The sequence below is a fragment of the Lonchura striata genome, chromosome 35, assembly GCF_050655825.1.
Source record: "Lonchura striata isolate lonStrDom1 chromosome 35, ASM5065582v1, whole genome shotgun sequence".
NCBI lineage: Eukaryota > Metazoa > Chordata > Aves > Passeriformes > Estrildidae > Lonchura > Lonchura striata.
Window position 1 is genome coordinate 642,276 of NC_140737.1, and position 17,027 is coordinate 659,302.

At 61.5% G+C, this 17,027-nt stretch overlaps 2 protein-coding genes across 7 annotated transcripts; one reads left to right on the forward strand and one right to left on the reverse strand.

Annotated features, from left to right (window-relative positions):
• Positions 1 to 482: 482 nt before the first annotated feature.
• On the reverse strand, positions 483 to 3,138 carry FKBPL (FKBP prolyl isomerase like). The gene is made up of 2 exons (XM_085564982.1): positions 3,066 to 3,138; positions 483 to 2,392 (listed from the first exon to the last, which is right to left on the reverse strand). The coding sequence occupies exons 1-2, from the start codon at positions 3,127 to 3,129 to the stop codon at positions 483 to 485; spliced, it is 1,974 nt and encodes a 657-aa protein (XP_085421108.1). The 5' UTR covers positions 3,130 to 3,138.
• Positions 3,139 to 3,372: 234 nt separating this feature from the next.
• Positions 3,373 to 16,162, forward strand: AGPAT1 (1-acylglycerol-3-phosphate O-acyltransferase 1). Of its 6 annotated transcripts, XM_085565220.1 has the most exons (8): positions 3,373 to 3,461; positions 5,719 to 5,908; positions 8,050 to 8,143; positions 8,999 to 9,044; positions 10,322 to 10,497; positions 11,918 to 12,013; positions 13,828 to 13,900; positions 15,088 to 16,162. In XM_085565220.1, the coding sequence occupies exons 2-8, from the start codon at positions 5,724 to 5,726 to the stop codon at positions 16,014 to 16,016; spliced, it is 1,599 nt and encodes a 532-aa protein (XP_085421346.1). In that variant the 5' UTR covers positions 3,373 to 3,461; positions 5,719 to 5,723; the 3' UTR covers positions 16,017 to 16,162. The 6 variants fall into 6 exon arrangements, with proteins under 6 accessions (XP_085421346.1, XP_085421347.1, XP_085421344.1 ...); XM_085565221.1 differs by lacking the exon at positions 8,999 to 9,044 and having other exon boundaries at positions 8,050 to 8,183; XM_085565218.1 differs by lacking the exon at positions 3,373 to 3,461 and having other exon boundaries at positions 4,340 to 5,908.
• Positions 16,163 to 17,027: the final 865 nt, after the last annotated feature.

The following is a 17,027-nucleotide window of genomic DNA, read 5'->3' on the forward strand; positions in this document are numbered from 1 at the left end:
ATTATCGCTAATTAAGCGAACATCTTCCCCAGCCGGGCTCCCAGCTGCGCGTCCCGCTCGCGGGCCACTCCTCAGACTCCAATTACCCCCATAATTAACCCTATTTCCCCCAAAAATCACACCAATTCCCTCTATTTAACACCATTTATGGCTAATTAGCGCTCATTAAGCGAACATTTTCCCCAGCCGCGCCCCCAGCTGCGCGTCCCGCTCATGGGCCGCTCCTCAGACCCCAATTACCACCATAATTAACCATATTTCCCCCAAAAATAGCACCAATTAACACCAATTCCCGCTATTTAACACCATTTATGGCTAATTATAGCTAATTAAGCGAACATTTTCCCCAGCTGGGGTCCCAGCTGCGCGTCCCTCCCCTGGCCGCTCCTCAGACCCCAATTACCCCCATAATTAACCCTATTTCCCCCAAAAATCACACCAATTCCCTCTATTTAACACCATTTATGGCTAATTAGCGCTCATTAAGCGAACATTTTCCCCAGCCGCGCCCCCAGCTGCGCGTCCCGCTCGCGGGCGGCCCCGCGCACCCGGCCCAGCTCCCTGCGGGCGCCGCCGTGGCCTGGCCTGGCGCGCAGCACGGCCAGCAGCTCCAGGCGCGCGGCCTCCAGGTCGCCGAGGGCGGCCAGCGCCACGCCGCGCGCGTACCGCGCCTCCAGCAGCGCCGGCCGCAGCGCCAGCGCCCGCCCCGCGTTGGGCGCCGCCGCCGCCGGCCGGCCCAGCCGCAGCTGCGCCGCCGCCAGCCCGGCGTGCAGCTCGGCCTTCAGCGCCGCCGCCGGTTCGGGCAGCGGCGCCGGGCCGGCGGCCGCCACGGCGCGACGCAGCGCCCGGGAGTAGGCCCGGCCGGCGGCCTCGAAGCGCCCGGCCGCCAGCAGCGCGGCGGCGCGGGCCCGCCCGGCCTCGGCCGCGTGCCGGCGGGCGTCCGGCGGCGCGGCCCAGAACGGCGGCGCCGGCGCGAAGCGGCCCAGCCGCACGAGGATGGCGGCGTCGTCGGCGTCGGCATCGCGCGGCCGCAGCCAGGCCAGCTCGCCGGGCGCCATGGTCTCCAGCGCCGCGTCCAGCAGCGCGGCCCAGCGGCCCTCGGCCTCGCCCAGCCGCACGCTCAGCCAGCGGCCGCACGGCACGGCCGGGGCGGCCCGGGACGGGCGGACGGACGCCGGCGCCGACAGGCGGACGCGGCACAGCGAGCCGGGCCCCGGCCGCGCCAGCCCGCGCCCGCGCCGCGCCGGCAGCTTCCACCAGGCGCCATCCGGGCTCGGCTGCCAGGAGCCGGGAACGGGGTCGGGTGGGGCTGGCTCCGCCCCCTGGACGTCAAACCCCGCCCCCTGTGCTTCAAACCCCGCCCCCTGTGCTTCAAACTCCACCCCCTTGGGTTTAAACCCCGCCCCCTGGGCTTTAAGCTCCACCCCCAGGTACTTTTGATTGGCAGCACTTGGCTCAAGCTCCACCCCCTGGGCTTTTAACTCCGCCCCCTGGTCGCTTTGATTGACAGCACTGGGCTCAAGCTCCTCCCCCTGGGCTTTTAACCCCGCCCCCTGGTCACTTTGATTGACAGCACTGGGCTCAAGCTCCGCCCCCTGGGCTTTTAACCCCGCCCCCTGGTCACTTTGATTGACAGCACTGGGCTCAAGCTCCGCCCCCTGGGCTTTTAACTCCGCCCCCTGGTCGCTTTGATTGACAGCACTGGGCTCAAGCTCCGCCCCCTGGGCTTTTAACCCCACCCCCTGGCTGCTTTGATTGACAGCACTGGGCTCAAGCTCCGCCCCCTGGAATTTAAGCCCCACCCCCTGCCCTCCAAGCCCCGCCCCCTGTCCCCCAGGCCCCCGGCGCACAAGCTCCGCCTCCAACGCGTCGAGCTCCGCCTCCTCCTCGTCAGGCTCCGCCTCAAAGGCCTCAAGCTCCACCCCCCAGGTCTCCAGCCCCTCCCCCTCGGGCGTCCTAAGCCACGCCTCCTCCAGCGACCAATCCCAGGGCTCACGCGCCTGATTGGCTGCGGCTGCCACGGGCGTGAGGTCATCGGGGAGGTGTTGGGGGGGTGGGGCTTGCTGCTGATTGGCTGCGGGGCTGGGCGCAGGGTTCTGATTGGCTGGGGATTTGTGTCCCGTGTCCTCATTGGCCGCCTGTGGGTCCTCATTGCCACTGGTCGCCTCTCGTGTCTCTGCGTCCTGATTGGCTGAGCCGCACATCCTCATCCTCTCATTGGCCGAGTCCTTCAGCAGCGTGTCCCCATTGGCTGCTGCCGATCCCGCATCGCGCTGCTGATTGGCCGCCGCTTCCTCTGCCTCTTTGTCCTCATTTGCTCCCCCGCGACGCGCTGCTCCCTCATTGGCCGGTGCTGCTCCCTCCATCTCCCCCTCAGCCAATCGCGAAATGCCTGGGGGGAAAGGGGCGTGGTCTAAACAAAGGGGCGTGGCCGAGCGGCGGGCAGGAGGAGGGACGCCCCTTTCAAGGCCACGCCCCCTTTAGAACATGGCCACGCCTCCTCTTTTAAAACATGCAAATTTGAGGCCCCGCCCACCCCAAGCCCTGTGCTTCAAGCCACGCCCTTCCTTAAACACCAATTAGAGGCCACACCCTTTTGCTTATTTGCATATTTAAGCCACACCTCCATTGAAATGTTTTTGGCCAATTTTTAAAGAGCTTTTCTGGAATTTTGGGAGGGATTTTTGGGGTATTCTTGAGAATGTTTTCCTGAGTTTTTGGGGAAATTTTAGGGAATATTTGGCTCTTTTTTGGGGGAATTTTTGGGCTTTTCCTAGCTAAAACCACACTCACCTTGGGGTGGGAGTGTAGCAGCAGCTTCAATTCAATTTTTGGGGGAACCTAACGTTGTTTGGGTTAAATTTTGAGGTTTTGGGTGGAATTTTGGGGTTCTTAGGGGGATTTTTTTTGGTTTTTATGCGAGGGGGGCTCTCAGCGGGGGGATGAGAGACCCCAAAATCCTCCCTGGGGGTCCCATTCCCCCAAAAACCTCCCAGATTTCCTCCGCGTGGGTCCCAAACCCCATTAAATCTCAATTTTTGGGCATTTTAAATCCCCCTACAGACCCTCAGCAACGCTCCTGGCCGCCGCCGTCTTCCCCTTCCCCTCCCGCACCCTCCCCATCCTCATTGGCCGCCGCGCCCGCCAATCAAAATCCCCACGCCGCTATTGGCGGACCCCCCGAGGCTCCGCCCTTCATGGAGCCCTCGGTACTTGTGTCAGCCACGCCGCGCTCCGATTGGCCAGCCCGTTTGACAAGCACCCGCCTGGCCCAATCAGCGCTCAGCCCCGCCGTGGCCGCGGCGACGCCGCCATTTCCCGCCCGCGCGTTGCCGCGGCAACCCCGCCGAGCGAGGAGGGCGGGGCGAGGCGCCGCGCTCCGCGCGCTGATTGGCCGAGCGCGCTGTCAATCACGGCCGCGGCTTCCGGCGGCGGGACGGGCCCGCGCCGCGGCCGCTCCGGTACCGGCGGGGCCCGGCGGGTCCTGAGGGGGTTCTGGGGCTCCCGAGGGCTCCCCGCGGCTCCCCGCGCCTGCCGCGGGCCCCGGGCCGCCATCGCGGCGCGGCCCCGGCCGGCGATGCCCCGCCCGGCCCCGCCCGGCCCGGCCCGGCCGAGCCCTGAGGGGAGGGCGGGGCCGGGGTGGGGCCGGCAGCGGATCTGGGGCGCCTGAGGGGGAGTTGGGGTGAAACTGGGGGGTTTGGGGGGAAAATGGGGGGTTTGGGGCGAAAATGGGGGATTTGGGGTGTCTGAGGGGGAGTTTGGGTGAAACTGGGGGGTTTGGGGGGAAAATGGGGGATTTGGGGCGAAAATGGGGGTTTGGGGCGCCTGAGGGGGAGTTGGGGTGAAACTGGGGGGTTTGGGGCGCCTGAGGGGGAGTTTGGGGTGTCTGAGGGGGATTTGGGGTGAAACTGGGGAGTTTGGGGTGTCTGGGGGGGATTTGGGGTGTCTGAGGGGAATTTGGGGTGAAAATGGGGGATTTGGGGTGTCTGAGGGGGAGTTTGGGTGAAAATGGGGGATTTGCGGTGAAAATGGGGGGTTTGGGCGGAAAATGGGGGATTTGGGGTGAAAATGGGGAATTTGGGGCGCCTGAGGGGGAGTTTGGGGTGTCTGAGGGGGAGTTTGGGTGAAAATGGGGGATTTGGGGTGAAAATGGGGGGTTTGGGCGGAAAATGGGGGATTTGGGGTGTCTGAGGGGGAGTTTGGGGTGCCTGAGGGGGAGTTTGGGGTGTCTGGGGGGGATTTGGGGTGAAAATGGGGGATTTGGGGCGCCTGAGGGGGATTTGGGGTGTCTGGGGGGGATTTGGGGTGAAAATGGGGGATTTGGGGTGTCTGGGGGGGATTTGGGGTGTCTGGGGGGGATTTGGGGTGAAAATGGGGGATTTGGGGTTTCTGAGGGGGTTTGGGGTGGAAAAGGGGAATTTCGGGAGCCTGAGGGGGTTTTAGATGGAAAATTGGAAATTTTGGGGTTTCTGAGGGGATTTTGGGGATCCTGACAGGTTTTTGGGGTGAAAATGGTATATTTTAGGGTTTCTGTGGTGAATTTGGGTCTTCTGAGGGGATTTTGGACAGCCTGAGGGGGATTTCGGGATCCTGAGGGGAATTTGGGGTGAAGATTGGAGATTTTGGGCTTTCTGAGGGGATTTTGGGGGTTCTGAGGGGAATTTGGGGTGAAAATGGGGGATTTTTGGAGGTTCTGAGGGGGTTTTGAGGAGTATTTGGGGTTTCTGAGGGGGATTTGGGAGTTCTGAGGGGAATTTGGAGGTTCTGAGGGGAATTTGGGGTGAAAATGAAGATTTGGGGGAATTTGGGGGGGAAATTAGAGATTTGGGGATTCTGAGGGGAATTTGGGGGATTTTGGGGGAATTTTTGGGTGTTCTGATGGGATTTTGGGGTGAAAATGGGGGATAACTTCGGCTCCCCAAGTGCAATTTTGGGGTGAATTTGGGGTTTTTGAGAGTTTCTCCTGGGATTTATGACCCAAATTCCCACAGAGGGAACAATTTAGGGATCCCTCAAATGTAATTTTAGGGTGAATTTTGGGATTTTTCACGGGGGTTTTTGCCATTTCTCACCCCAAATCCCCGGCATTTTTAGGGTGCATGACCCACCCTCCCAGAAACCAGACACATTGGGGTTCCCCTAAACTAATTTGGGGTAAATTTGGAATTTTTTGGTGCCCCAGGCAGGATGGAGCTGACACTGGGGGGTCAGATTTGGGATTTTTTAGGGCGATTTTGCCATTTTTGCCCCCAGATCCCAGGGACTGAGGGGATGCCTGACCCCATCTCCCACTGAGCAGACAAATTAGGGTTCCCCTAAATAAATTTAGGATAAATTTGGGGTTTTTTGGTGGCAGGCAGGATGGAGTCGATGGTGGGGGATCAGATGTGGGGATTTCTGTGAGCTTTTTGCCACTTCTGATCCCAAATCCCGGGGATTTTCAGGATGCCTGACCCCACCTCCTAAAAAAAAGACAAATTAAGGTTCACCCAAATTAATTTAGGATAAATGTGTTGTTTTTTGGCATCCCAGGCAGGATGGAGGTGACGCTGGAGGGGTCAGATTTGGGTTTTTTGGGGCGATTTTGCCGTTTTTGCCCCCGAATCTCGGGGATTTTTGCCTCCCTGACCCCAAACCCCGGGGATTTTCGGGGTGCCCGACCCCTGCTCCCCCTGAGGAAACATTTTGGGGTGAATTTGTTGTTTTTTGGCGTCCCAGGCAGGATGGAGGTGACGCTGGGCACGGCGGCGCTGGCGCTGGCGCTGCTGCTGCTGCCGCTGCTGTACGAGCGCTGCGGCTCCTTCCGCTTCTTCTGCAAGATGGGTTTCTACAACGGCTGGATCCTGCTGCTGGCCCTGCTGGCCATCCCCCTGTGCGCCCTGCGGGGCAGGGACGTGGAGAACATGAAGTGAGGAGGGGATTTGGGGTGAATTCGGGGCATTTTGGGTCAGTTTGGGTCGGTTCTGGGGGGATTTGGGTCGGTTCTGGGGGGTTTTGGGGCTTCTACAACGGCTGGATCCTGCTGCTGGCCCTGCTGGCCATCCCCCTGTGCGCCCTGCGGGGCAGGGACGTGGAGAACATGAAGTGAGGAGGGGATTTGGGCTGAATTCGGGGAATTTTGGGTCATTTCTGGGGATTTTGGGTCAGTTTTGGGTGGTTATAGGGGGATTTTGGGGTGATCTCGGGGGGATTTTGGGCTGGCTCTGGGGCTGCTGGCCCTGCTGGCCATCCCCCTGTGCGCCCTGCGGGGCAGGGACGTGGAGAACATGAAGTGAGGAGGGGATTTGGGCTGAATTCCGGGGATTTTGGGTCATTTCTGGTGGTTATGGGGGGATTTGGGTCAGTTCTGGGGGGATTTGGGGTTTCTACAACGGCTGGATCCTGCTGCTGGCCCTGCTGGCCATCCCCCTGTGCGCCCTGCGGGGCAGGGATGTGGAGAACATGAAGTGAGGAGGGGATTTGGGGTGAATTCTGGGAATTTTGGGTCATTTCTGGGTGGTTACTGGGGGATTTGGGTCGGTTCTGGGGGGATTTGGGTCGGTTCTGGGGGGATTTGGGGCTTCTACAACGGCTGGATCCTGCTGCTGGCCCTGCTGGCCATCCCCCTGTGCGCCCTGCGGGGCAGGGACGTGGAGAACATGAAGTGAGGAGGGGATTTGGGCTGAATTCCGGGCATTTTGGGTCATTTCTGGGGATTTTGGGTCAGTTTTGGGTGGTTATAGGGGGATTTTGGGGTGATCTCGGGGGGATTTTGGGCTGGCTCTGGGGCTGCTGGCCCTGCTGGCCATCCCCCTGTGCGCCCTGCGGGGCAGGGACGTGGAGAACATGAAGTGAGGAGGGGATTTGGGCTGAATTCCGGGCATTTTGGGTCAGTTTGGGTCGGTTCTGGGGGGATTTGGGTCGGTTCTGGGGGATTTGGGGCTTCTACAACGGCTGGATCCTGCTGCTGGCCCTGCTGGCCATCCCCCTGTGCGCCCTGCGGGGCAGGGATGTGGAGAACATGAAGTGAGGAGGGGATTTGGGGTGAATTCGGGGAATTTTGGGTCATTTCTGGGTGGTTACTGGGGGATTTGGGTCGGTTCTGGGGGCATTTGGGGCTTCTACAACGGCTGGATCCTGCTGCTGGCCCTGCTGGCCATCCCCCTGTGCGCCCTGCGGGGCAGGGACGTGGAGAACATGAAGTGAGGAGGGGATTTGGGCTGAATTCCGGGCATTTTGGGTCATTTCTGGGGATTTTGGGTCAGTTTTGGGTGGTTATAGGGGGATTTTGGGGTGATCTCGGGGGATTTTGGGCTGGCTCTGGGGCTGCTGGCCCTGCTGGCCATCCCCCTGTGCGCCCTGCGGGGCAGGGACGTGGAGAACATGAAGTGAGGAGGGGATTTGGGGTGAATTCCGGGGATTTTGGGTCATTTCTGGGGATTTTGGGTCAGTTTGAGGCAGTTCTGGGGGGATTTGGGGTGGTTTTGGGGGGGATTATGGGGGATTTTGGGTCAGTTTGGGGTGGTTATGGGGGGATTTGGGGTGATTTGGGTCAGTTTTGGGGTGAATTCGGGGGATTTGGGGGTGAATTTGAGGGATTTGGGGGGATTTGGGTGGTTATTGGGGGATTTGGGTCGGTTTGGGGGTGATTTTTGGGGAAATCAGGATGGTTTTTGGGGCATTTGGGTTTTCTGTGGGGCAGTAACAGCCCCATAGGTTGGCTGTGGGGTGGTTTGAGGTGATTTTGGGTGATTCCGGGGGATTTGGGGTGGCTGTGGGGCAGTAACAGATCTATGGGGTGGCTGTGGGGCAGCTATGGGGTGGTTATGGGGTTGTTTTGGGGTGGTTATGGGGCAGCTATGGGGTGGATCTGGGGTGTCTGTGGGGTGACTATGGGGCGGCTATGGGGTGGATCTGGGAGATTTGGGGTCACTATGGGGTGGCTATGGGGGATTTGGGGTGGATATGGGGTCACTATGGGGCAGCCGTGGGGTGTCTGTGGGGTGTCTATGGGGCAGCCGTGGGGTTTCTGTGGGGCAGCCGTGGGGCTGAACCCGCCGTGCCCCACAGGATCATCCGGGGGCTGATGCAGCACGTGAAGCGCCTGTACGGGATCCGCATGGAGGTGCGGGGGGCGCAGCACTTCCCCCCACGGCAGCCCTACGTGGTGGTCAGCAACCACCAGAGCTCGCTGGACCTGATGGGTATGGGGCTGCCCCACGGATCCTGCCCCACAGATCCTGCCCCACACATCCCTGCCCCATAGAAACCCATAGAAACCCATAGAAACCCATAGAAACCCATAGAAACCCATAGAAACCCAAAAATCCCCATAGAAACCCCAAAATCCCCATAGATCCCCACAGAGGTGGTCAGCAACCACCAGAGCTCGCTGGACCTGATGGGTATGGGGCTGCCCCACACATCCCTGCCCCATAGATCCTGCCCCACACATCCCTGCCCCATAGAAACCCATAGAAACCCAAAAATGCCCATAGAAACCCATAGAAACCCATAGATCCCCACAGAGGTGGTCAGCAACCACCAGAGCTCGCTGGACCTGATGGGTATGGGGCTGCCCCACAGATCCTGCCCCATAGATCCTGCCCCACACATCCCTGCCCCATAGAAACCCATAGAAACCCATAGAAACCCAAAAATGCCCATAGAAACCCATGGAGTGACCAATCCCAGCCCTACGTGGTGGTCAGCAACCACCAGAGCTCGCTGGACCTGATGGGTATGGGGCTGCCCCACACATCCCTGCCCCACAGATCCTGCCCCACACATCCCTGCCCCATAGAAATCCATAGAAACCCAAAAATCCCCATAGAAACCCATAGAAACCCATAGATCCCCACAGAGGTGGTCAGCAACCACCAGAGCTCGCTGGACCTGATGGGTATGGGGCTGCCCCACAGATCCTGCCCCATAGATCCTGCCCCACACATCCCTGCCCCATAGAAACCCATAGAAACCCAAAAATCCCCATAGAAACCCATGGAGTGACCAATCCCAGCCCTACGTGGTGGTCAGCAACCACCAGAGCTCGCTGGACCTGATGGGTATGGGGCTGCCCCACACATCCCTGCCCCACAGATCCTGCCCCACACATCCCTGCCCCATAGAAATCCATAGAAACCCAAAAATCCCCATAGAAACCCATAGAAACCCATAGATCCCCACAGAGGTGGTCAGCAACCACCAGAGCTCGCTGGACCTGATGGGTATGGGGCTGCCCCACACATCCCTGCCCCATAGATCCTGACCCACACATCCCTGCCCCACATATCCCTGCCCCATAGATCCTGACCCACACATCCCTGCCCCATAGATCCTGACCCACACATCCCTGCCCCACATATCCCTGCCCCATAGATCCTGACCCACACATCCCTGCCCCATAGATCCTGCCCCATAGAGCCCTGACCAATGGCTGCCCTGTAGAACCCCAAACTCGCCCCAGCCCCACAACCATCCCCAGCCCCACACACCCCATAGCCCCACACACCCCATAACCCCACATGTGCCCCATAACCCCACACACCCCATAACCCCACATGTGCCCCATAGCCCCACATGTGCCCCATAACCCCACATGTGCCCCATAAACCCACACACCCCATAACCCCACACACCCCATAGCCCCACATGTGCCCCATAGCCCCACATGTGCCCCATAACCCCACACACCCCATAGCCCCACATGTGCCCCATAACCCCACACACCCCATAACCCCACATGTGCCCCATAGCCCCACATGTGCCCCATAACCCCACGCGTGCCCCATAGCCTCACATGTGCCCCATAGCCTCACATGTGCCCCATAGCCCCACATGTGCCCCATAACCCCACACACCCCATAACCCCACGCGTGCCCCATAGCCTCACATGTGCCCCATAACCCCACACACCCCATAGCCTCACACACCCCATAACCCCACACACCCCATAGCCCCACATGTGCCCCATAGCCCCACATGTGCCCCATAACCCCACACACCCCATAACCCCACACACCCCATAGCCCCACATGTGCCCCATAGCCCCACACACCCCACACACCCCATAGCCTCACACACCCCATAGCCCCACATGTGCCCCATAACCCCACACACCCCACACACCCCACACCCTCACACACCCCATAGCCCCACATGTGCCCCATAACCCCACGCGTGCCCCACGTGTGCCCCACACCCGCAGGGATGATGGAAGTTCTCCCCGACCACTGCGTGCCCATCGCCAAGCGCGAGCTGCTCTACATGGGCAGCTATGGGGCAGCTGTGGGGCACCCCACGCGTGCCCCACGCGTGCCCCACGTGTGCCCCACACCCGCAGGGATGATGGAGGTGCTGCCCGACCGCTGCGTGCCCATCGCCAAGCGCGAGCTGCTCTACATGGGCGCCGTGGGCGTCGTCTGCTGGCTCGGCGGCATCATCTTCATCGACCGCAAGCGCACGCACGACGCCATCAGCATCATGGCCGAGGCCGCGCACACCATGCTCAGCCAGGACGTCAGTGGGGCGCCGTGGGGTGCTATGGGGCGGTTTTGGGGGGATATGGGGCGGTTATGGGGGGATATGGGGCGGTTTTGGGGGGATATGGGGTGGTTATGGGGGGATATGGGGCGGTTTTGGGGTGCTATGGGGCGTTTATGGGGGGCTATGGGGCGGTTTTGGGGTGCTATGGGCGGTTATGGGTGGCTATGGGGTGGTTTTGGGGGGATATGGGGCGGTTTTGGGGGGCTATGGGGCGGTTATGGGGCGCTATGGGCGGTTATGGGGGGCTATGGGGCGGTTATGGGGGGATATGGGGCGGTTATGGGGCGCTATGGGCGGTTATGGGGGGATATGGGGCGGTTATGGGGGGATATGGGGCGGTCATGGGGTGCTATGGGCGGTTATGGGGGGCTATGAGGCGGTTATGGGGTGCTATGGGCGGTTATGGGGTGCTATAGGGTGGTTATGGGGTGGTTATGGGGTGATTATGGGGTGATATGGGGCAGTTATGGGGTCCATGGGGCGGTTTTGGGGTGCTGTGGGGCGGATATGGGGTGATATGGGGCAGTTTGGGGTCGCTATGGGTTAGTTATGGGTCGCTATGGGGCAGTTCAGGGTGGCTATGGGGCAGATCGGGGTCGCTATGGGGCAGTTATGGGTCACTATGGGGCAGCTGTGGGGCAGTTATGGGTCGCTATGGGGCAGTTATGGGTCACTATGGGGCAGTTATGGGTCGCTATGGGGCAGTTCAGGGTGGCTATGGGCAGATTGGGGTCGCTATGGGGCAGTTCGGGGTCGCTATGGGGCAGCTGTGGGGCAGATTGGGGTCGCTATGGGGCAGCTGTGGGGCAGATCGGGGTCGCTATGGGGCAGTTCGGGGTCGCTATGGGGCAGCTGTGGGGCAGATTGGGGTCGCTATGGGGCAGCTGTGGGGCAGTTATGGGTCGCTATGGGGCAGCCCCACGGCCGCTCTGCCCCCCAGGTGCGCGTGTGGGTGTTCCCCGAGTGGTTATGGGGCAGTTATGGGTCGCTATGGGGCAGTTATGGGCTGGCTGTGGGGCAGATCGGGGTCGCTATGGGGCAGTTATGGGTGGCTATGGGTCAGTTATGGGTCGCTATGGGGCAGCTGTGGGGCAGTTATGGGTCGCTATGGGGCAGATCGGGGTCGCTATGGGGCAGCCCCACGGCCGCTCTGCCCCCCAGGTGCGCGTGTGGGTGTTCCCCGAGTGGTTATGGGGCAGTTATGGGTGGCTATGGGTCAGTTATGGGTCGCTATGGGGCAGCCCCACGGCCGCTCTGCCCCCCAGGTGCACGTGTGGGTGTTCCCCGAGGGCAGTTATGGGGGGGCTATGGGGCAGTTCAGGGTTGCTATGGGGCAGCTATGGGTCAGTTATGGGTCGCTATGGGGCAGCCCCACGGCCGCTCTGCCCCCCAGGTGCGCGTGTGGGTGTTCCCCGAGGGGACGCGCAACCACAGCGGCTCCATGCTGCCCTTCAAGCGCGGCGCCTTCCACCTGGCCGTGCAGGCCCAGGTACGTGGGGCGCTGTGGGGCAGTTCTGGGGCGGTTATGGGGCGGTTATGGGGTGATATGGGGCGGTTATGGGGCGCTATGTGGTGGTTATGGGGCGGTTATGGGGTGCTATGGGGTGATATGGGGCGGTTATGGGGTGCTATGGGGTGGTTATGGGGCGGTTATGGGGTGATATGGGGCAGTTATGGGGTGCTATGGGGTGGTTATGGGGCGGTTATGGGGTGATATGGGGCAGTTATGGGGTGCTATGGGGTGATATGGGGTGGTTGTGGGGTAGTTCAGGGTGCTGTGGGTCAGTTGTGGGTCAGTTATGGGTCAGTTGTGGGTCAGTTATGGGTCAGTTGTGGGTCAGTTATGGGTCAGTTATGGGTCAGTTGTGGGTCAGTTATGGGTCAGTTGTGGGTCAGTTGTGGGTCAGTTGTGGGTCAGTTATGGGTCAGTTGTGGGTCAGTTATGGGTCAGTTATGGGTCAGCTGTGGGTCAGTTGTGGGGCGCTGTGGGTCAGTTGTGGGTCAGTTGTGGGTCAGTTATGGGTCAGTTGTGGGTCAGTTATGGGTCAGTTGTGGGTCAATTATGGGGCGCTGTGGGTCAGTTGTGGGTCAGTTGTGGGTCAGTTGTGGGGCGCTGTGGGTCAGTTATGGGTCAGTTGTGGGTCAGTTGTGGGGTGCTGTGGGTCAGTTGTGGGTCAGTTGTGGGTCAGTTGTGGGTCAGTTGTGGGTCAGTTATGGGTCAGTTGTGGGTCAGTTATGGGTCAGTTGTGGGGCGCTGTGGGTCAGTTATGGGTCAGTTGTGGGTCAGTTGTGGGTCAGTTGTGGGTCAGTTGTGGGGCGCTGTGGGACAGTTGTGGGGCGCTGTGGGTCAGTTGTGGGTCAGTTGTGGGTCAGTTGTGGGTCAGTTATGGGTCAGCTGTGGGTCAGTTATGGGTCAGTTGTGGGTCAGTTGTGGGTCAGTTATGGGTCAGCTGTGGGTCAGTTATGGGTCAGTTATGGGTCAGTTGTGGGTCAGTTATGGGTCAGCTGTGGGTCAGTTGTGGGTCAGTTGTGAGTCAGTTGTGGGTCAGTTATGGGTCAGTTGTGGGTCAGTTGTGGGTCAGTTATGGGTCAGTTATGGGTCAGTTGTGGGTCAGTTGTGGGTCAGTTGTGGGTCAGTTGTGGGTCAGTTATGGGTCAGTTGTGGGTCAATTATGGGGCGCTGTGGGTCAGTTGTGGGTCAGTTGTGGGTCAGTTGTGGGTCAGTTATGGGTCAGTTGTGGGTCAGTTGTGGGTCAGTTATGGGTCAGTTATGGGTCAGTTGTGGGTCAGTTGTGGGTCAGTTATGGGTCAGTTATGGGTCAGTTGTGGGGTGCTGTGGGTCAGTTATGGGTCAGTTATGGGTCAGTTGTGGGGTGCTGTGGGTCAGTTATGGGTCAGTTATGGGTCAGTTATGGGTCAGCTATGGGTCAGCTGTGGGTCAGTTGTGGGTCAGCTGCGGGTCAGTTGTGGGGCGCTGTGGGTCAGTTGTGGGTCAGTTGTGGGTCAGTTGTGGGTCAGTTGTGGGGCGCTGTGGGTCAGTTGTGGGTCAGTTATGGGTCAGTTGTGGGTCAGTTGTGGGTCAGTTGTGGGTCAGCTATGGGTCAGTTGTGGGTCAGTTGTGGGTCAGTTGTGGGTCAGTTATGGGTCAGTTATGGGGTGCTGTGGGTCAGTTGTGGGGTGCTGTGGGTCAGTTATGGGTCAGTTATGGGTCAGTTGTGGGTCAGTTGTGGGTCAGCTATGGGTCAGTTGTGGGTCAGTTGTGGGGCGCTGTGGGGCAGCCCCGCAGCGCTCGGTGCCCCCCAGGTGCCCGTGGTGCCCATCGTGATCTCGTCCTACCAACACTTCTACAGCAAACGGGAGCGGCGCTTCACCCCCGGTGCGCTGGGGGGCACTTGGGGGGCAGCTGTGGGGCTGGGGGGGACTTGGGGGGCAGCTGTGGGGCTGGGGTCTCCATGCGGGGCTGGGGTCTGGCCATGGGGCCGGGGTCCTGCCGTGGGGCAGCCCCACATCTCCCCCCAGGGCACTGCGTGATCCCGGTGCTGCCCACGCAGGGGCTGGGCCTGGCTGTGGGTCTGGGATCTCTGGGTCCCGCTGTGGGTCTGGGGTCTCTCTGTGGGTCTGGGGTCTCTCTGTGGGTCACTGTGGGTCTGGGGTCTCTCTGTGGGTCTGGGGTCTGTGGGTCAGCCCCACATCTCTGCCCCCCAGGGCACTGCGTGATCCAGGTGCTGTCCCCACGGGGCCTGGGCCTGGCTGTGGGTCCCGCTGTGGGTCTGGGGTCTCTCTGTGGGTCTGGGGTCTCTCTGTGGGTCTGGGGTCTCTCTGTGGGTCTCTCTGTGGGTCTGGGGTCCGTGGGTCAGCCCCACATCTCCCCCCAGGGCACTGCGTGATCCAGGTGCTGCCCCCGCTGCCCACGCGGGGCCTGGGCCTGGCTGTGGGTCTGGGGTCTCTCTGTGGGTCTGGGGTCTCTCTGTGGGTCAGGGATCTGTGGGTCTGGGGTCCGTGGGTCAGCCCCACATCTCTGCCCCCCAGGGCACTGCGTGATCCAGGTGCTGCCCACGCAGGGGCTGGGCCTGGCTGTGGGTCTGGGGTCTCTCTGTGGGTCTGGGGTCTCTCTGTGGGTCTCTCTGTGGGTCTGGGGTCCGTGGGTCAGCCCCACATCTCTGTCCCCCAGGGCACTGCGTGATCCAGGTGCTGCCCCCGCTGCCCACGCGGGGCCTGGGCCTGGCTGTGGGTCCCGCTGTGGATCTGGGGTCTCTCTGTGGGTCAGGGGTCCCGCTGTGGGTCTCTCTGTGGGTCAGGGGTCCCGCTGTGGGTCAGGGGTCCCGCTGTGGGTCAGGGATCCGTGGGTCTGGGGTCCGTGGGTCAGCCCCACGTCTCCCCCCAGGGCACTGCGTGATCCAGGTGCTGCCCCCACGGGGCCTGGGCCTGGCTGTGGGTCCCGCTATGGGTCTGGGGTCTCTCTGTGGGTCTGGGGTCTCTCTGTGGGTCTCTGTGGGTCTGGGGTCTGTGGGTCTGGGGTCTGTGGGTCTGGGGTCCGTGGGTCAGCCCCACATCTCCCCCCAGGGCACTGCGTGATCCAGGTGCTGCCCCCGCTGCCCACGCGGGGCCTGGGCGCGGCCGAGGTGCCGGCGCTGACCGAGCGCGTCCGCGCCGCCATGCTGGCCGCCTTCGAGCGGCTGTCGGCCGAGCTGCGGCCGGAGAGTGACCGCGGGAGTGACCACCCCAGTGACCACCACAGTGACCACCCCAGTGACCACCAGAGTGACCACCACAGTGACCACCCGAGTGACCACCCCAGTGACCACCAGAGTGACCACCCCAGTGACCACCCCAGTGACCACCCGAGTGACCACCTGAGTGACCACCAGAGTGACCACCTGAGTGACCACCAGAGTGACCGTGGGAGTGACCACCCGAGTGACCACCCCAGTGACCACCTGAGTGACCGCGGGAGTGACCGCCAGAGTGACCACCACAGCGACCACCACAGTGACCACCACAGCGACCACCTGAGTGACCAGCGGAGTGACCGCTGGAGTGACCACCACAGCGACCACCACAGTGACCACCTGAGTGACCAGCGGAGTGACCGCCAGAGTGACCACCACAGCAACCACCCCAGTGACCACCTGAGTGACCGCCGGAGTGACCGCTGGAGTGACCAACAGAGTAACCACCAGAGTGACTGCCCGAGTGACCGCGGGAGTGACCACCAGAGTGACCCATGGAGTGATTCTACAGCCATGAGTGACCACTGCAGTGACAAGCAGAGTGACCACTGGAGTGACCCCACGGCCACCAGTGACCGCCGGAGTGACCCCCAGAGTGACCCCACGGCCATGAGTGACCAGAGGAGTAACCACTGGAATGACCCCCAGAGTGACCCCCAGAGTGACCACCGGAATGACCCCACAGCTACGAGTGACCACCAGAGTGACCCCTGGAGTGACCCACACAGCCCCACGGCCGCCCAGAGTGACCCCCAGGCCTGAGGCCCCACGGGGACCCGGCAGTGGGGCAGGACTGACCCCAAGTGGGGACAAGCTGACCCACAAGTGACCCCCAAGTGGGGACAAAGTGACCCACAAGTGGGGCAGGGACTGACCCCAAATGGGGACAAACTGACCCACAAGTGGGGACAAAGTGACCCACAAGTGACCCCCAAGTGGGCACAAACTGAGCCACGAGTGGGGCAGGGACTGACCCCCAAGTGGGGACAAAAAGTGACCCATGGTGGGATGTGGGGCTGACCCCCAAGTGTGGCCTGGACTGACCCCCAAGTGGGGCTGGACTGACCCCCAAGTGGGGCCCGGAGTGACCCCCAAGTGCAGCCACAAGTGACCCACAAGTGGGCCTGGACTGATCCCTAAATGGGGCCTGGAGTGACCCCCAAGTGTGGCCACAACTGACCCCCAAGTGGGGCTCGAAGTGACCCCCAAGTGTGGCCTGGACTTGACCCCTAAATGGGGCCCAGAGTGACCCCCAAGTATGGCCTGGACTGACCCCCAAGTGTGGCCCGGAGTGACCCCCAAGTGCAGCCACAAGTGACCCCCAAATGTGGCCTGGACTGACCCCCAAGTGGGGCCACAATTGACCCCCAAGTGTGGCCCGGACTGACCCCCAAATGTGGCCCGGACTGACCCCCAAGTGTGGCCCAGAGTGACCCCCGAGTGTGGCCACAATTGACCCCCAAGTGGTCCCGGCCTGACCCCCAAGTGTGGCCCGGAGTGACCCCCAAGTGCAGCCACAACTGACCCCCAAATGTGGCCCGGCCTGACCCCCAAGTGGTCCCGGCCTGACCCCCAAGTGTGGCCACAATTGACCCCCAAATGTGGCCTGGACTGACCCCCAAATGTGGCCCGGCCTGACCCCCAAGTGGTCCCGGCCTGACCCCCAAGTGTGGCCACAATTGACCCCCAAATGTGGCCTGGACTGACCCCCAAGTGTGGCCTGGACTGACCCCCAAATGTGGCCCGGCCTGACCCCCAAGTGGTCCCGGCCTG